The following is a 16701-nucleotide window of genomic DNA, read 5'->3' as shown; positions in this document are numbered from 1 at the left end:
AAACTATTTTTGCAGGTGTTGGTTCACTAGATAGAAAACTGATTTAGTGGAATATATTAAAGGATTATTATAAATGGAGCTCAGTAAAACTGAATTGATGTAACATTTGTGATGACGTATGACTTACTTTTAGGATCTTTGATCTTGCTGATTTACATCAACTACTTAGATAAAAGAATGATTAACAAATTATTTAAATTTGCTTCTGGTATTAAAGCTTTTAATTATAATAAGTTAAATGTAAAGTATGTAGAATATCGCAAGTTTAATTATGAGTACAATTTCAAAAGGATTAAACTTAACAATGCTTTGGAAGAAAAGGATCTAGATGTTCTTGTTCTGGTTGATAAATCTCTTAAACTATCTAAACATTGTACTGTTGCTAATGTCAGTGTTATAATGAGGTTATAATGTCAATGTATAAGTCATAGGTTAGGCCACAATTGGGATACTGTTTTCAGGCTTGAGCACCTTACTCTCTGAAAAACATTATTTTGTTGGAAAGGTTTCGGGGAAAGGATATTATTTTCCTGACATAACGGTTGACATTTGGAATGGATTGCCTTCAGGTATAGCAGATGCAGTTAATTTTAGAAAGTTTAAGAGAAAATGTGTTCAATATGTGACTAGTAAGAGTTAGCTTTGGGTATTTTATCTTAATTTTAGAGTTTAACATAGTGGATGGAGGAGCCTAGACGGACTAACACATCTTTTAAATTTGATGACGAAGAACTCACATTTTAGAAACTAAAAGTTTTGACGATGATTTAAATGAGAAATAAGAAATCACTATAAATGTACAGCGTTTCAACAAAACTATGTCACCATCAGGTTCGAGTAGTTTACATAGACACAGAACTATATTCATAAAATATGGAGCAAAAAGGTCTCATGACCTCAGTTTGCTTAACAGTTTAGTAAAGGTATACTAGTAACTTAAGTTGTTGGTTTAAGGTAAGGCTTTCTTATTCAATAAAGATAGTTTCCTCTATTTTGCATTTTTTTATGTTTGGTTCTTAGTTTAAAATTATAGAGTTTCGTACAGATGTATATATATTTAATTGCAATGGTGGAAAACATGAGAGGAATTTTTTTTAGTATTTTCGTAGAATCCGGTTTCCAATTTCCTTATGGCTTCTCCAGTGTAGTATTTTGGACAGTTACTGCACATTATTTCATAAATTACATTGTTGTCGTGTAGTTCTATATATTTTTTGCTAAGTAACGATTTTGATTTACGGTCGAATTTTTAAGTGAATTTATGTTTAATAGCGACTTTTTTCTAAGTTTTGATTATTTCTAAACTGATTTTTGGAATAAATGGTAAACTGCAGTGTAATGTTTGTGATGTTGTTTGGTGTATTAGTGTCAGTTTTGTTTGTGAGTTGAGTTTTTTTGTCGGTGGTTGTGTGGAAAGTTTTCGACAATAATGAAAATTTGATGGTGTGAATGAAGGAATTATTTATAAAGTTAATTTCTTCCTCTATGTAGTTAGTTTAACAAAATACTGAAACTGTTTTTATAAGGCTTTTTAATATAATGACATTTTGTTTGGATTCCTGAGTGGAATTTCAGGGAATGTAAAGACCTGTGAAAGTGATGTTGGTTTAGGATCAACCAGACGATAGCGAACTTTGCGACACTCGATTAGTCGACAGTATTATCACATATCGACAGACTCATTGACATACCAGTATTTCAAATATACCGGTAGTATTACAGATAGTAGACTAGGCGAGTGTTTATGACTATCGAAGTAAAATAATTAGTTCAACTGTTTGTCAAGACTGTAGGTTTTTTACTGTATAAATCATTATTGCGTCATTTTTGGTTTTTATTATAAGTCATGTATAATGTTAAATGTTAAACTTCAATATTTTTAATATTATTTTCTTATTCATTTTTAAGTATAAATTTAATACTTCATAAACTTCTTTCGTCTGATTCAAATCATTGTGTATTATATTTATCTATTCAAAATGCAGCAAATTACTTATGTACGTTGTAAACTTGATTTATGTGCTTGTAAACATGCAAACATTCCCCTAAGTAAACGTAATTATAATAACAAATCCATTTCATGACATAATTGTCGACGAGTTGATTTTTCAACCAGTTGTATTTCGACACAATTTATTGTCACCCAATCTTCTGTCGCGAAATTTTCCTGTTGCCGAGTTGACACCGAACCGTGATGTTATGGGGGATTTTGGTTTTGAAATGTGTTCCGGATCTAATAATCTCGAGATTAAGAAAGAATAACTACTTGTTATTTACGCCTTCAATGGTGAATTTAATGCCAGGGTGACTGTAGTTTACGATTTCAAAGAAAGTGTTTGTGTGTTCACAAGAAGTGAAGCCAGTAAAAGTGTCACCGACACATCTGTACCAGTAAAAGGTCAAAGCTGGCCACTTAAGCTTTAAACTTTAGCTAGTTTAATGTTTCTTTTTGTGCTTTTTTTCTTTTATGATTTATGGTATCCAAATGGGATGGTGTCTTGTCTCTGTTATCACTTGCCATTCTGTCACTGAGAAAGTGTATGCTGGATAGGTGGTCGAGAAAAATACTGGTGGCACTATCCTTGATGACCCTCTGAAAGTAGTCTCAAAAGGAATTCTGTCCTCCTACACACGTTGTGATTCCACTGGCAAGCTCTTCTCTAGAGATATTCAGTTGACAGCTCTTTTACCAAATTACCTCACTGTGGACGATTTTTGACTTAGACTGGCTATTCTTTTAGAATCTCTAGTCTACATCATTAATTTTCAGCATAATGTTTGGTCGATTTTCGAATATACACTTTGGAGTTTATCCTCTCTTGTGAAGAGAACTATTCAGTTATACTATGTCACTTTCATGAAATTCAATTTTTAATATCGTTAACATCATAGCTTACCTTTGTTTTATCAGATACTGATTTAATTCTTTCCTGATTAAAGTCACCTTCATCCTCTTTACTCTTCAGATTCACATTAACTATTTTAAGAGCCATTTCCACAAGATGTACTGGAAGAGTTGATTTCTCTAGATCCCAGTTACTAGATTCCTGATCCGAGTATTTCACTCTTTGATGATGTAATGACCACTTTCTGTGCTTACACTGGAATTTCAATGCTCGGTGTAGTAATTGTTTTCTAGGATACTGGATTCGTGGACAATTCCCTTCAAATAATGAATTCTTTTCTCACTTAGAGAAGACGGGGTGTTCCCAGTTGGGTTTTGGCACATAAATCAATTTATATTTGTCATTTTGATGTCTGATTAACTCTTTCATTTGGATGCTTTACTGATCCCGTATTCATAACCTACCCTTGAATTTACTAAAACCTATAATATCAATTCTTTTTAGATTTTGTAGACATACATTATACTTTTTTTATTCTTAATGCTATTATTATGATCCACAGCTCTCTCTAACAAATAAAATAGTTATGACATTATAATATAGCTGACCACTTCCAGGGTTGATTTTAATAACCAGTTGTCATCTAGAATAACATATTGCAAATACATGAACATTTTGGTATTGAATCTTCAAACATGAACAAGGAGATCCCATGATCATGCTTAACACAAACTATAGTTCGAGACAGATTCAATGCAAACTTATAGCTGAGTTCAGAGATATGCATACGATTTTGATTTTTAAGATGATTAGACCTTGCTAATGATGCATATGTTATTTCTGAAATATAGCAGAATGAAATTCAAATTATTTGTATAATTCAGTACCATATGCATTTGCTGAGTAACAGTTCATAATAATTATACATGATGGAAAATGCCAGACTTGAGTACCAGCAGAACAAACAACTACTTGGGATCTCATACTGGTGAAATAAAAATGGTATTTAAATCAATTAATTTTATTTCTTATAAAAGTACAACGAGATATATGATGTTAAATCTCTCAAAATAATAATTTTTGCTGCAGGGAATAAGTATGTGACCCTACATCTGTAGATGCACATTTTCATAAAGCTTCTTAAAGCCAGCTCATAATATTCTCATACTTTAGGATGGGTTGTTGCTTTAACCAAAAAAAAAATTCAACTGGCTTGTTATTGTCTTAGATGTACATAATGTTTTACAAGTGTACGAATGTATGCAACAAAATCCTGGTTCTACTGGAAGAGGATCAATGAGGAACTGCGATTATGGCATCTGTATGTTTATAATTAGAGCAAAAAGAGTGTTTTTGAAAATGCCGACAACCATTCCTGAAATGCCTCTTCCCCCCTTGGAACAACGATGTGGCTACGGACTCGCACCACAAGAAACCGGGTTTTGATACCAGTGATGGATAGAGCACAGTTATCCCATTGTGTAGCTTTGTGCTTAATTCCAAACAAGCAAACAAAAAACATTTCTAAACGTGGGAGCTAATTATTGTAAAGATACTATTTTGATAATAACGTGCCTTTTTACGAAAATTTGTATAACTTGCATGAAATTTTCTAAGATTTTACATGTCTAACTTATACACCTTAGAAACCATATTAAACAGTCTCATGGTGTTGAAACTTTACCATGCGCAGGTGATATATACTGAGAAGATATCGTGTGAAATCCAAAGTTCATGAATACTTTAATTATACCAAAGCTAAACTTAAAAATGTCTTATGCTGGTTTGAAACAAACCAGTGTATTTATTCGATTCTGATTAAACTTATAAAGAATAGGTTCCCATAAGAGCCGTTGTTGGTCCTAAAATTCATTGTATATAATAAAGTATTGAGAAACAAAACAGTAAATGGCGCTTTTAGTACTCCCAGTACTTTCTGACCTCCTGGAAGGTCAATATGAAGATTTTATGCTATATTTTTCGATATGAGATGCATATGATGAATATTTTATCAACTTCTGCCAAAACATTAGTCACTTATACATTGAATTAGACTTCAACATCGAATATGTACACGTACCACTATAATACTTAAACGGTATGTGTTATTGGACAAAATACATATCTGATATGAAAAATAATGTTATTTACATGTTATCATGGCACAATGACAGTAAATACGTTGTCACGAATGTCGAAAAAGTCAACTGCTGTGATAGATGTGACATTATACACATATATACTGGCATTCACTATGTTGTGACGTCTAATATTTATATCCGTTGCTTTTCAAGTCTAATTAGTAGGTATGCCAAAATATGAAAAATTTGAATCAGTCTACTGACGCTAACTAGACTCAAGATCACACCATCGATGTTGTACAGTGGTACAGTAGTTCTGATGACACTGATAACAAAGGTTCTTTCTAGTGGTGATAACATAACATGGACATTATTTATTGACACATTCTGGATCTCCGTGTGCACATAAAATCTGTGGTTTATGTTCTCTTTAGTTGTGCTTTCTGAGAGTTACAATAATAGCATTATGATTTTCATGTTTTTCTTCTCTATTTCTCCCCTAAAAACACCTTGATAGGGCAAACAAAGGTGTTTTTGTAGTTGGTACATACCAAAGTGTCAAGTATGTATTCTAATGATTGAAATTTCTAGTAAAACCAAAAACAGCCGTTATGGAGACTCACCTATTATTATTATTTTTATAATGGGAAATTGATCACATTAATTCAGTACTATTAAAGTAACTATCAATTACCTCAAGTTTCCCATGGTATGATGAAGACAAATCAAAAAATCATATTCCGTGATGACGAGAAACCCCACTTGTAGAGAAAAATAAATATATAAAAATGGCTGGTATGGTTAGAGAAAAACTCTATGTAGAGAAACGAACAACGTTTCGACCTTCTTCAGTGATCGTCAGGTTCATAAAGATAGAAAGAGGTAACTGACCGATAGCTGACCACATGTTTGAAGGCGATTATGTAATTTAGTGTAGGAATGCAGAGGGCGTGTTTATGTTTGTTTCTTTATTTAGTATTTGGGTGTTTTCTATGGTTATGTTATGTTTATTTGATTTACAGTGTTCGAAAACGTGTGAAGGTGATTTTTTGTATTCTTTGAATCTGGTTTCCATTTTTCTACTTGTTTCTCCAATATGAACTCGTGGCAGTTATCACATTGTATTTTATAAATAATGTTAATGTGGTTTTTATCAGTGTAGTTTTTACATGGTATCAACCTTAGTTTTGTGCCTGGTTTACAGAAAAAAGTACTTAAAGCCATGTTGAACACGAAATACAAAGAACTACATGACTTACAGAAACAAAAAATGAACCTAGACCATCAACTGGCATGCTGTATTAAATCAGAGATTTACGGAAACATAAATGAAACATAAACCAAATCAACACTAGGAACAACAGGGACAAAAAGATCTGCCACGACAAAAAACTAGAGAAACTAAGATGCAAACAACAGAAAAAATACCAACACGACAAACCATTGACTAACCTCATAATTAACCGATCCGACCGACAATTAAACACAGAAGAGATACATCTTACTAACAAAGGACTCAACTTTGCAATAGCACTTCGGCAAATTCCAACCTTAGAAATTAAAACATGTTTAGAAGACTTGTGATAGTGATACTTTCCACAGAAAACAAAAACAACAAGAAAACAACCGACAGAAAGAAGGAAACTTCAACAATTCTATTGATACCCAACAGCCAAACTTCCCAGCAAAACAAAAAATTTATATTTTCCAGAAACATCTAAAAATAACATCTTAAACGAGTTTTTCAAAGAATTTTCTCACAAAACTATCAACGTAATTTCACAAAACAGAAAGCTAAAAAAAATCTTACACAAAGAGACATTAATTCCCTTAAAAACCTAAAACAAGACAAAAACATAAAAATTCTAAAAGCAGGTAAAGCAAACGCTATATTCATAATGAACACGAATGAATACATCCAAAAAATGAAGAACATCCTATCAAACACAAACAACTTTAAACCAATACACACAAATCCAACAAAGACACACGAAACGCAACAAAACAAAATAGTACTAAAAATGAAAAAAGCCAACACAATTTCAAAAACACTTTATTCCTACCTACGTAAAACCGACTCGCGCACACCACAAATATACGGCATCCCAAAACCTCATAAACCAGATTATCCACTACGATCAATAATGTCCACATGTGAATCGTTTAATTACAGTCTTGGTAAATACATAGCATGGGCTTTCTCCATATATGCAACATCAGCCAGCTTATTCATCAAAGACTCATTTAATTTAAAGTCTAACCTTAATCAACTTAATCATAAAGCCTCAATGTCCAGTTTCGATGTCATATCACTCTTTGCAGAAGTCCCAACCGCTGAAGCCTGCAAGATAGCCTTAGAACTCTATGTCCGAGACCTCAACCCATCAATAGGCATTCCCAGCCACCAATTAGCAACTCTCATAGAATTCATTACGATGAAGACGAACTTCAAGCTCAACAACCGCAACTTTATACAAAGAAATGGCCAAAGCATGGGCAATCGAGTTTCACCAGTTCTAGCAAATATTTTTATGACCAAAGTTGAAACACAAGCAATTAACAGAACATTACATGCATCACCATATGTGGACGACACGATTGCGGGATTCACATCTACAGAACACACAGTTAATTTTATCAATCACATTAACTCTACACATTCCAACATTATCTTCCCACATGAACAGAAAGAAAGCAATCAAATATAATTTCTTAACCTCAAAATTACAAGAAACGATACACAATTTCAAACAAAAATCCAACGAAAAATCACCCATACTGGGGTATACATTTCCTGGAACTCAGCACATTAAACAAAGCAAAAGCTCAACATATATATGTAAAAACGTCTCGTTTGGGTGAAGAAAATATTTTACGTAGAGGAGCGAACAACGTTTCGACCTTCTTCGGCCATCGTCAGGTTCACAAAAACAAAATAAAACAATACTTTATCAACATCAATAAGTTTCCTCCACAAACCGTAGAAAACATTATACGTCCACACCTAGACAAAAAGCAAAATAAACTTACAAAAGTAAATATACCCCACGATTTAAAAAATCACGAAACCGTGGTATACTGCTGTATACCATGTATTTTCGACATGAGCAGAAAATAACCAAAATTTGGCAAAAAGTAGCAACAAAATATGACATTGTTCGCTTCTCAACATAGAGCTTTCTCTACCCACACCAGTCGTTTTTATATATAGATTGAATCATATATTATTAATGAAGGAAACTAAACATGTTCTTAACTACTATAAATGAACTAATAGATGTAGCATGCTATCCTTTAAGCGATATAAGCTACGTAAAGTAGTTTTTACTATATTAATGAAACCTTGTAAAGTTACAAATATTTCATTTCGAGACATCATCAACCTCAATGAAAACATTTAGGCTTCTCTGGATATGATGGAAGCTAGAGCACTAGTTTTACTTAAAATATATATTTCAATATTTTTATCATATTTTTTATTGCCTGACAGTTGTAGTTTTATATATGTTATACTCATAGTACAATATATATAAAAATTCATATAATACAAAATTATATATATATTGTTATTAACATGCATGATATATAATATATATGTATATATAATATTGCTGTAATGGGTCCTACTGAATAATACCAAGCTCAGTCCACGTTGCTATAACGAACTAAGTAATTTTTTTTATAATGTTTTCATGGGTTATGTTTACTTTGACGCACCTTATAGGCCTAAATTCACAAATAACATTTTAATGAAAATTTCTCGCTAATTGTACTGTACCTTACTTACAAATAAACTTACTTGTAAGATATACAGACATACAGCTAATTGATTGAGTAACTTTGTACATGTGGTAACTAACACTGGTGTGAATACTTCACTAGCACCTCATTAAATACTTTTATGATTTAAATCCTCTTTCAATACTCATTATTCGTATCTATAATATACTCTTATTTCTCCCAGTTCTGCAAAATTTGCAGATTATTATATCATAATGAACATTCCAGACATTCTAGAACAATTTTTATGGACTTTTTTAGATCTAACAACATCATGATGATGAGAAACTAATAAGCAGCAAACAATTATATTATAACTTTGAAAGCATATCTTACAGAAACTGAAATATTCCTTGGTTGTGAAGTTCTTTGAACAATCTTGAAAAAAACAACAAAATGGTACATTAAATTATACATTTACCAATTATTTTTGGCGATGTAATTTTCCAATGCTAGTAGTATGCAGAAGGGATGACATTTTGCTTCTGTATTGCCAACGGGTGAGTTTTCCTAAATAGGTAGTCAATTAAATCCACCAACAGCTCTATCCTCAGTGATACACTGCTATAGATTTCCAAAAGGAACTCAAGACTTCTCGGTTGGTTGACTGACTTTATGTTCACAAATTATTCTCAGTAGCTAGCCAGTTGACATTTTTTCACTGACATACTACCATATACAATCATAGTGAATGATCCTTGGCTTAAATTGCCTGGCTTTCTGAATTCTGTATACCACAGCATTGATTCTTTTCATTAAAATGTATGGTATCATCCAACACCTATTTAACTTTGGAACTCATCCTTTCTTTGACAGAAATTGTCACCACGAAAACCAATCTTATCAGTATTAATATCACAGCCTTTTTCCTTTTATCAAAAGTTGACTTAAATCTTTCCTGAGTAAGTAATGTATGAGATTTCTATTCTTAAGATCCATAATAGTTTTTTTCCAATTGTTAATCATTAGGACATTCTAGGGAGTTATTCTTAATAACTCCTGGCATGAGTATATCATTTGTTTGTTGTATAATGACCACATTCCTAATTGTAACTAAAAGTTCAACTTCTGGTGTACTAATCGCCATGTAGTGCGTATGGACTTCCTGGTCATAAACGTTGAAGCTATTTGAAGCTAGCCTAATATTTCATCTGTGTCTCCACTTCAAGGCAGTTCACATTATGTACTATTCCTCAATATTAATTACCCACATACCATGAGAAGTAGAAAAGCTACTCTCGTTGCTTTTAATGCTTTAGTGCCAAGTAACACATGAGCTATCTGCACTTTGTACACTATAGGGAATCAAACACAGGATTTTAGCATTACAAGAATATAAACGGAGTTTACCCACCAGGTTATATTGTGCACAGAAGCTTCCTATCTCATTCTGTTTGTTCTTCTTTCCACTATTTTATCACCTCTAAGAAGTTTACTATCTCATTTTGTGTCTGTGTGGTCATCTTTAATTTTTATCAAAATAATCCCACTTCTGACTCCAAAAGTGTAACCTATTATTTCATTGTTTGGTTTTGAGCTTTTCTAGTACAAAATAATGCCAAGCCCGGTCCACCTAATGATAATACAATAGTTTTTACAGCGTTTTTACAGACTATGTTCAATTTTACACAAGTAGTAGGCTTTAGCTCATAAAAAAATGTTTCAAAGAGTATTCGTTGTTAATGGTACCACTTTTGGCTTACATATGTACATACTTGTAAGTTGTACAATTTCACGGCTACTGATAAAGGAACTAAATATACATAATAACTAACACTGATTTGAAACACTCATTAAGTTATTCACTAACATTTGGTTCAATAATTCACTGAACTAATTCTTCCATCATAACACATTATTTGTTTTCACAATAAACTGCCATTTCACAACATTTCTACACATTTACATCATCATGAACTTTTTAGGTAGTTTAGGACTACTTTTATAAATTATGAACTTTCTGAACCTGTTATGATTATTATGATTAGCAACTCCTTCTAAGAAATAGTTAAATTATAACATTGAAAATACAAGTTACAAAGGTATGCAACAGATCAATAATGAAACGTATATTAATTAGTGGTAAATTATTTTCGCTGTCTTTGCCCCACCACTGACATTTATAGTTGCACTGTAAACTTTAGCATTGCTATATATACTAATATACGTATAAAACAATACAGGGCAGGAAGCATTAGAGTATTAGTAACCATTTCATCTACTAATGCACTGTTATCATTATTTATTAGGCAGATAACTGTTCCAGCTGTAAACTGTAAACAGCTATTTATCCATAAGTACGAATTACTCCTAGCATAAAGCTAGCATCAGATTTTTCAGCTTGTTTCATACATTTTTTCCATCACTTAAGCAGGCGATGTCAATACACAAGACAGAATGTGTTTATAGAACTCCGCGATCATTACCTACACATCTAGCAAGATATAATTTCTTTCTCTTCATGTAAAAATAATTTCAATACTGAGCTGCACCTCACTTTGGCCCGGCATGGCCAGGTGGGTTAAGGCGTTCCACTTGTAATCTGAGGGTCGCGGGTTCGAATCCCCGTCGCAACTAACATGCTGGTCCTTTCAGCCGTGAGGACGTTATAACGTGACGGTCAATCCCACTATTCGTTGATAAAAGAGTAGCCCAAGAATTAGCGGTGGGTTGTGATGACTAGCTGCGTTCCCTCTAGTCTTACATTGCTAAATTAGATACGCCTAGTGCAGATAGCCCTTGTATAGCTTTGCGCGAAATTCAAAAACAAACAAACAAACAAACAAAAGTATATCACTGAAGGTACTGACTGATAATTTTCCAAGAACTTCCACCCATAAAATAATATTGTTCAAACCAAGGTCAGAGACAATAAATTTTTTGTTTGGTAAGAAAAAATACCAATAAGAGACAAAGTCAAACTTCTTTCTCACTTTGAGTTTATTTTCATTAACCAGATTTAGAATAAAGACTGCATGAACTTCGTAGAGTAAAGACTTCACTCTAAAGTTTTGACACACTGCAAGGTCCCCAAAACTTTTGTCGATATTTGTGTTCACCCAAACTCATTATTGCTAATGAAATTAAGCCCAGTTGTGAAAGAACAGACCTGCACAACATCATTGTGAAACAGTGCTGTTTTGGAAACATCTTCTGACAGAAGTTGGGCCGACATGGCCAGGTGGTTAAGGCACTCGACTCGTAATCTGAGGGTCGCGTGTTCGAATTCCTGTCACATCAAACATGTTCGCCCTTTCGTGGGGACGTTATAATGTAACTGTTACCACTATTCTTTGGTACAAAGAGTAGCCCAAGAATTGGCGATGAGCGATGATGACTGGTTGCCTTCCCTCTAGCCTTACACTGCTAAATTAGGGACGGCTAGTGCAGATAGTCCTCCAGTAGCTTTGCACGAAATCCAAAACAAACCAATCTGACAGAAGTTGAGTAAAAGTAACTACAGATTTTACCTTTCTTTTCTCTGGGAATTTCATATGACTACCTCAATCAATGTTACCAAAGACATTACTTTTATCGGAAAAAATTCCCCCATTATTTTCCCACTGTGTTAAAACAAACCTTCCCACATAAGAAAGTTCAAATTGTCAACATGAGCAGCCAAGACATGACTAAAGAATCTATGAGTTTAAGTTTTCAAGTTCCCCCAGTAACTTGTTCTGTTCTCAACATGGTAAAACCTTCATTGAAATTTAATTATAATACTATGTAACACAATTTTTGTTCCTGGATAGTATGTGTTATTTCTTAATTGCTTATGTTGTAAAAGTACAGAAACTGGCCATTATTCCCTTCAAACTTCGCTTTTATGACCTGGGTAATGAAAGTTTGAAATTAACCTATTTTCTATATAAAAATGGGCAAATCTGCACGGACAAATTCATTTACATAAGGTCTGAGTAAAACAACATATGAATCAAGATTTACATGTATTTATACTAAAGTTATAAACAAATCTTTAAAAGTGAGTAGTTTATCGATATTTGCGACTGTAATGTAAATTACTTTCAAGTATCAGCCCACAAACATACTCTCCCGTCATGTTTTCGTTATACGCTCCTTGGTAGCGGCATTCAAAGCCCAGTATATCTTGGTGGAAGTGCTCGCCTTACACTTTGAGGTGCACCGAATGAGCCAGGGGAAGAGACCGATATTTATTCCCCTTATGGAGCAGCACAGCTTTGAGGCTACTGAATGAGCTATAAATGAAGAGGTGCCACTCGTTCAGGTTACAAGTAATTCCAGTTGCCTCGCATAGACCAGATACATTGTGGCAGAAGCAGAGTCCACCTTGACGAGTGAAGAAGCTTCAAAAATGTCGGTGACGCTTCCTCTGACTTGCGACTTGCACCCTTTCATCTAACAAATCCCATTCCTTGAGCCTAGATGTCAAAAGCTCGGCATTCGACTTTGTTAGACCAAGATCTCTAATTAAGTCATTCAGATCTCTTGGTTGGGATAGTATGGATTTTTTTCATCAGCTGCACCTCTGAAATTGTAATCTGGATCTTCAACGTCTACATCTTCTTCTGATTTGCTGCTCTCTTCTGAGGATGGCTGCTTTCTCTCTGGCAGAGTGGGTACAGGATGCTCAGGGCAGTGTGGCACTGGGGCGATGGATGATGGAAGGTCTGGATACATGATAGCAGATGCATTATTGCCAGCCCGACGTTTAGAAGGGTCCATCATGCAGAAGTAGCAATTGTTTGAGTGGTCAGAGGGCTCACGCCAAATTCTTGGAAGAGCGAACTTCATGGTTTTCTTTTCCCCTCTGTACCATCCTGCAAAAGAGCAAAATAAAATTGTTATTATGAAGAATAAATTTATTTCATCCACAACAAATGTGTAAGAGGTTAATACAAAATATTTTATATATGATATTTTGTCTATATTATTGGAAATTAAAAAGAAGATATTTAAATTTTAAAAGGTCTAAAATTTGTATGATATAATATCTTACTATTCAAGCAAGCAAAAATTGTCTGTCTTACCTTCTAGAGTCTTTTTTTTCAGTGCTCGCAGGTAAAATGAGGTGCCCAGGGTTTGCCTTGTATGCTTCACACATTTAAGCAGATGCTGTCACAGAGTACTTTTTGCTCTTGTCTTGATAAATTGGCCACATAAGTGGCAGCGCCGGGGGGCTTTAGCCCCCCCCCCCCCAAATGAGCTAAGCCCCTCTCAGCCCCTCAATATTGTTACCTACATATATTCATAAAATATGGGAAACACAATCGTCGTTGTTGCTTAACAATTAACATCAAAGAGACATAAATCTGTAGAACTCAATGTCTTCATTAAAACGGAAGTATGTGTCATGCGTCCCATAGCAACGTACTGAATGCACTGAAACTCATGCGTTGTATTGCCGCTCCCTGTGTAATGCCATTCTATCTTGAGCTTTGACGAAGATTAAACAACCACGTTGATTTCAAGTTACAACAGATTATCAGGGATTTTACTTAATAAACCAAAGGTTTCACAGGTATTTACCCATTAATTTCATTTATCTTTTATTGAAAAGTAAAACATAGCATGCATGTATAAGTGTATAGGTCAGAACTATGAAGCATTTAGCCGGTGTTGTATTCTCTGTGAGATCATTTTGCATTGTGTATCAACCATCAAAAATTGCACTGATGATTGTGGCATACACTTAAAATTGTGACTTACAATCCAATTAATGTTATACTTATGATTAGATAATAACCTTACATGTTAACTGACCAAATAATATTTCTAAACAATTCTAGAATGAATTTTGAAATTGTCATTAGGCTATTTAGAAATGCCTAATTTAATGTAATGTAGTAGTTACATTATTGTAACAGGTGCTTGTCACACTTATGATAATAAGAACAATATCACAATCACAGTTTGGCTTGTATGAATAATGTGAACTTATGAAGAAACCAGCCTTTCTGTGAAGGTCAACTGTAATTTAGACATTTTGCTTTGGTGCTTCTATGACCATTCAGTATCCAGGCCGCGGGTTTGCTTTGTTTGAGCGCGCGATTCCCGTCTCGATCGCCTTAAGTGTATGATCACCGAGCCGCTGACCATGGTGTACGCTCTGCGTACGGCTAACGATCGGCTCAGCTCGATCGAGATCCAGATGCCAGTCGCATGCCACACCCCTTCGCTCACCCCCATCACCTGCCCACAGTTTTACAGCATGCCCTATCGTTATCACTACCCTCTAATTAAGTACTTGTGCTATATGGTTAAAGATAAACACTTTTTCTAATAGTATTTCACAGATATGTTCTGGATTTTCATGTGCTATTGATATAATTTGGTGATTTTAATGCCGCAGAGCAGTTGTTCGTAATGTTGAACTATGTTTAGTTGTTATTTGTTCCTTATTCATGAAATGACCCAATAGTATGTATATTATATCTTTTTCCTTACATTTCGATGTTTAAAATGAATATCCTTTGTAAGCCCTAATGTCAATATAAGGAGAGAAATTCCCATTCGTTTCAGATAAACTAACACAACTTAGAAGTAAGAAGTGGTTCCAGCAGTCAGCCGGCTCGGGGGTCACTTTGACATTTGCGCACTTTGTATAAAAGGGAGTTATGTTTGTTTACGCAGCTCTTGCTCTCTCTGATACTCGGCCTCACACTGGAACACACACTCAGTTTTCATTAATAAACGAGTCAAAATCAGCGACTCGTTTTCAAGCAAGGACACCAACACACAAGACAAGATTCAGACATCACCCACCAAAACATAAACGAGTCATACTACACATAGGGTTGATTATGCAACACAACCTGCTACCCAAGAAGAGGCAGCGAGAAGATGGTCCTAAAAAAACATGTGGTGCAAGTGAGGAGGACAGTCGTGATCGTGATAGTGAGAATGCAGACACGACTAGTGCGGGACCCCAGCCACAAGAGATCACCACTCACCCCCAGGGTGAAAACTACCACCAGGACCCAAGGACTTGAGTTAGCTTCCAGATAGTGGTTCTACCTGTCCAGACTTTAAGAGATACCCAGTCACAGAATACAGCAGCCAGTCAAGGTCATTCAACAAGAATTGGCGTGATCAGCACTCGTGGTTGGAGTACTCTGTGACCCAAGATGCTGCATTCTGCTTCGCATGTCGTCTTTTCAGACACACACACTTCAGTAAAACTTAGAAGTCCTTCACCCATGAAGGCTTCTGGAACTGGAAGAAGGCGACCACATCACTGAAGTCCCATGATAACTCCGCAGTACACAAGTTTTCCATGCAAGCTTGGGTAGAGTTTAAATTGCAGAAAACAAAGAATGCAAGGATCCAACATGCTCTAGATGCAAGCTATGCTAAAATTGTGGAGGAAAACCGACATTATATAAGAGCCGTCATAGATGCACTGCTCTACACAGCTTGCCAGAATGAAGCCCAGAGAGGTCACAGGGAAGGTAGTCAGTCAGATAACAGGGTCAATTTCCTGGAACTTCTTGACATGATTTCCAGGTATGATGAAATCGTGAAGAAGAAGCTGAGCGGTCCTGGCAATGCCAAGTACACGCACCATGATATCCAAAACGAACTGCTTGACATCCTTGCTGAAATGATCAGGAAGGATATCAGCAAAGAGGTCATGGAAGCTGAGCATTTTGCTCTGATGCTGGATGAAACAAAGGATGTGAGCAAACAAGAACAGCTGTCCATTATGGGAAGGTATCTCCACCAACAGAGCCTTCACGAGGAGTTCTTGGACTTTACAGCTGGTGAGGGTCTGGATTCATTGTTCAAGAAAATCATGGAGACTGGCTAAATGTGGTATTGACCATAATGCCTGCATTGGCCAGTGCTTTGACGGAGCTGCAGTTATATCAGGATACATCAGTGGTGTACAGGAGAGGTTCAGGAGAGAGATGTCTCAGGCTGAGTATGTCCACTGCTATGCACACAGGCTCAACCATGTGCTAGTTGATTGTGTGCACAATGTTCATACTGCAGCAGAGTTCTTTGTGACAATT

The 16701-nt window shown here is 35.0% G+C and overlaps 1 protein-coding gene across 1 annotated transcript; it reads left to right on the top strand.

The window, feature by feature from the left end:
- The first annotated feature begins 15489 nt into the window (after positions 1-15489).
- LOC143236494 (zinc finger MYM-type protein 1-like) lies at positions 15490-16496 on the top strand. Its single transcript, XM_076474792.1, has 2 exons — positions 15490-15646; positions 15892-16496. Exons 1-2 carry the CDS (start codon positions 15490-15492, stop codon positions 16494-16496), a joined length of 762 nt encoding a protein of 253 aa, XP_076330907.1.
- The last annotated feature ends 205 nt before the right edge of the window (positions 16497-16701 follow it).

Source organism: Tachypleus tridentatus, chromosome 13 (assembly GCF_004210375.1).
Source record: "Tachypleus tridentatus isolate NWPU-2018 chromosome 13, ASM421037v1, whole genome shotgun sequence".
Lineage (NCBI taxonomy): Eukaryota > Metazoa > Arthropoda > Merostomata > Xiphosura > Limulidae > Tachypleus > Tachypleus tridentatus.
This window is presented reverse-complemented; position numbering and strand designations above follow the sequence as displayed.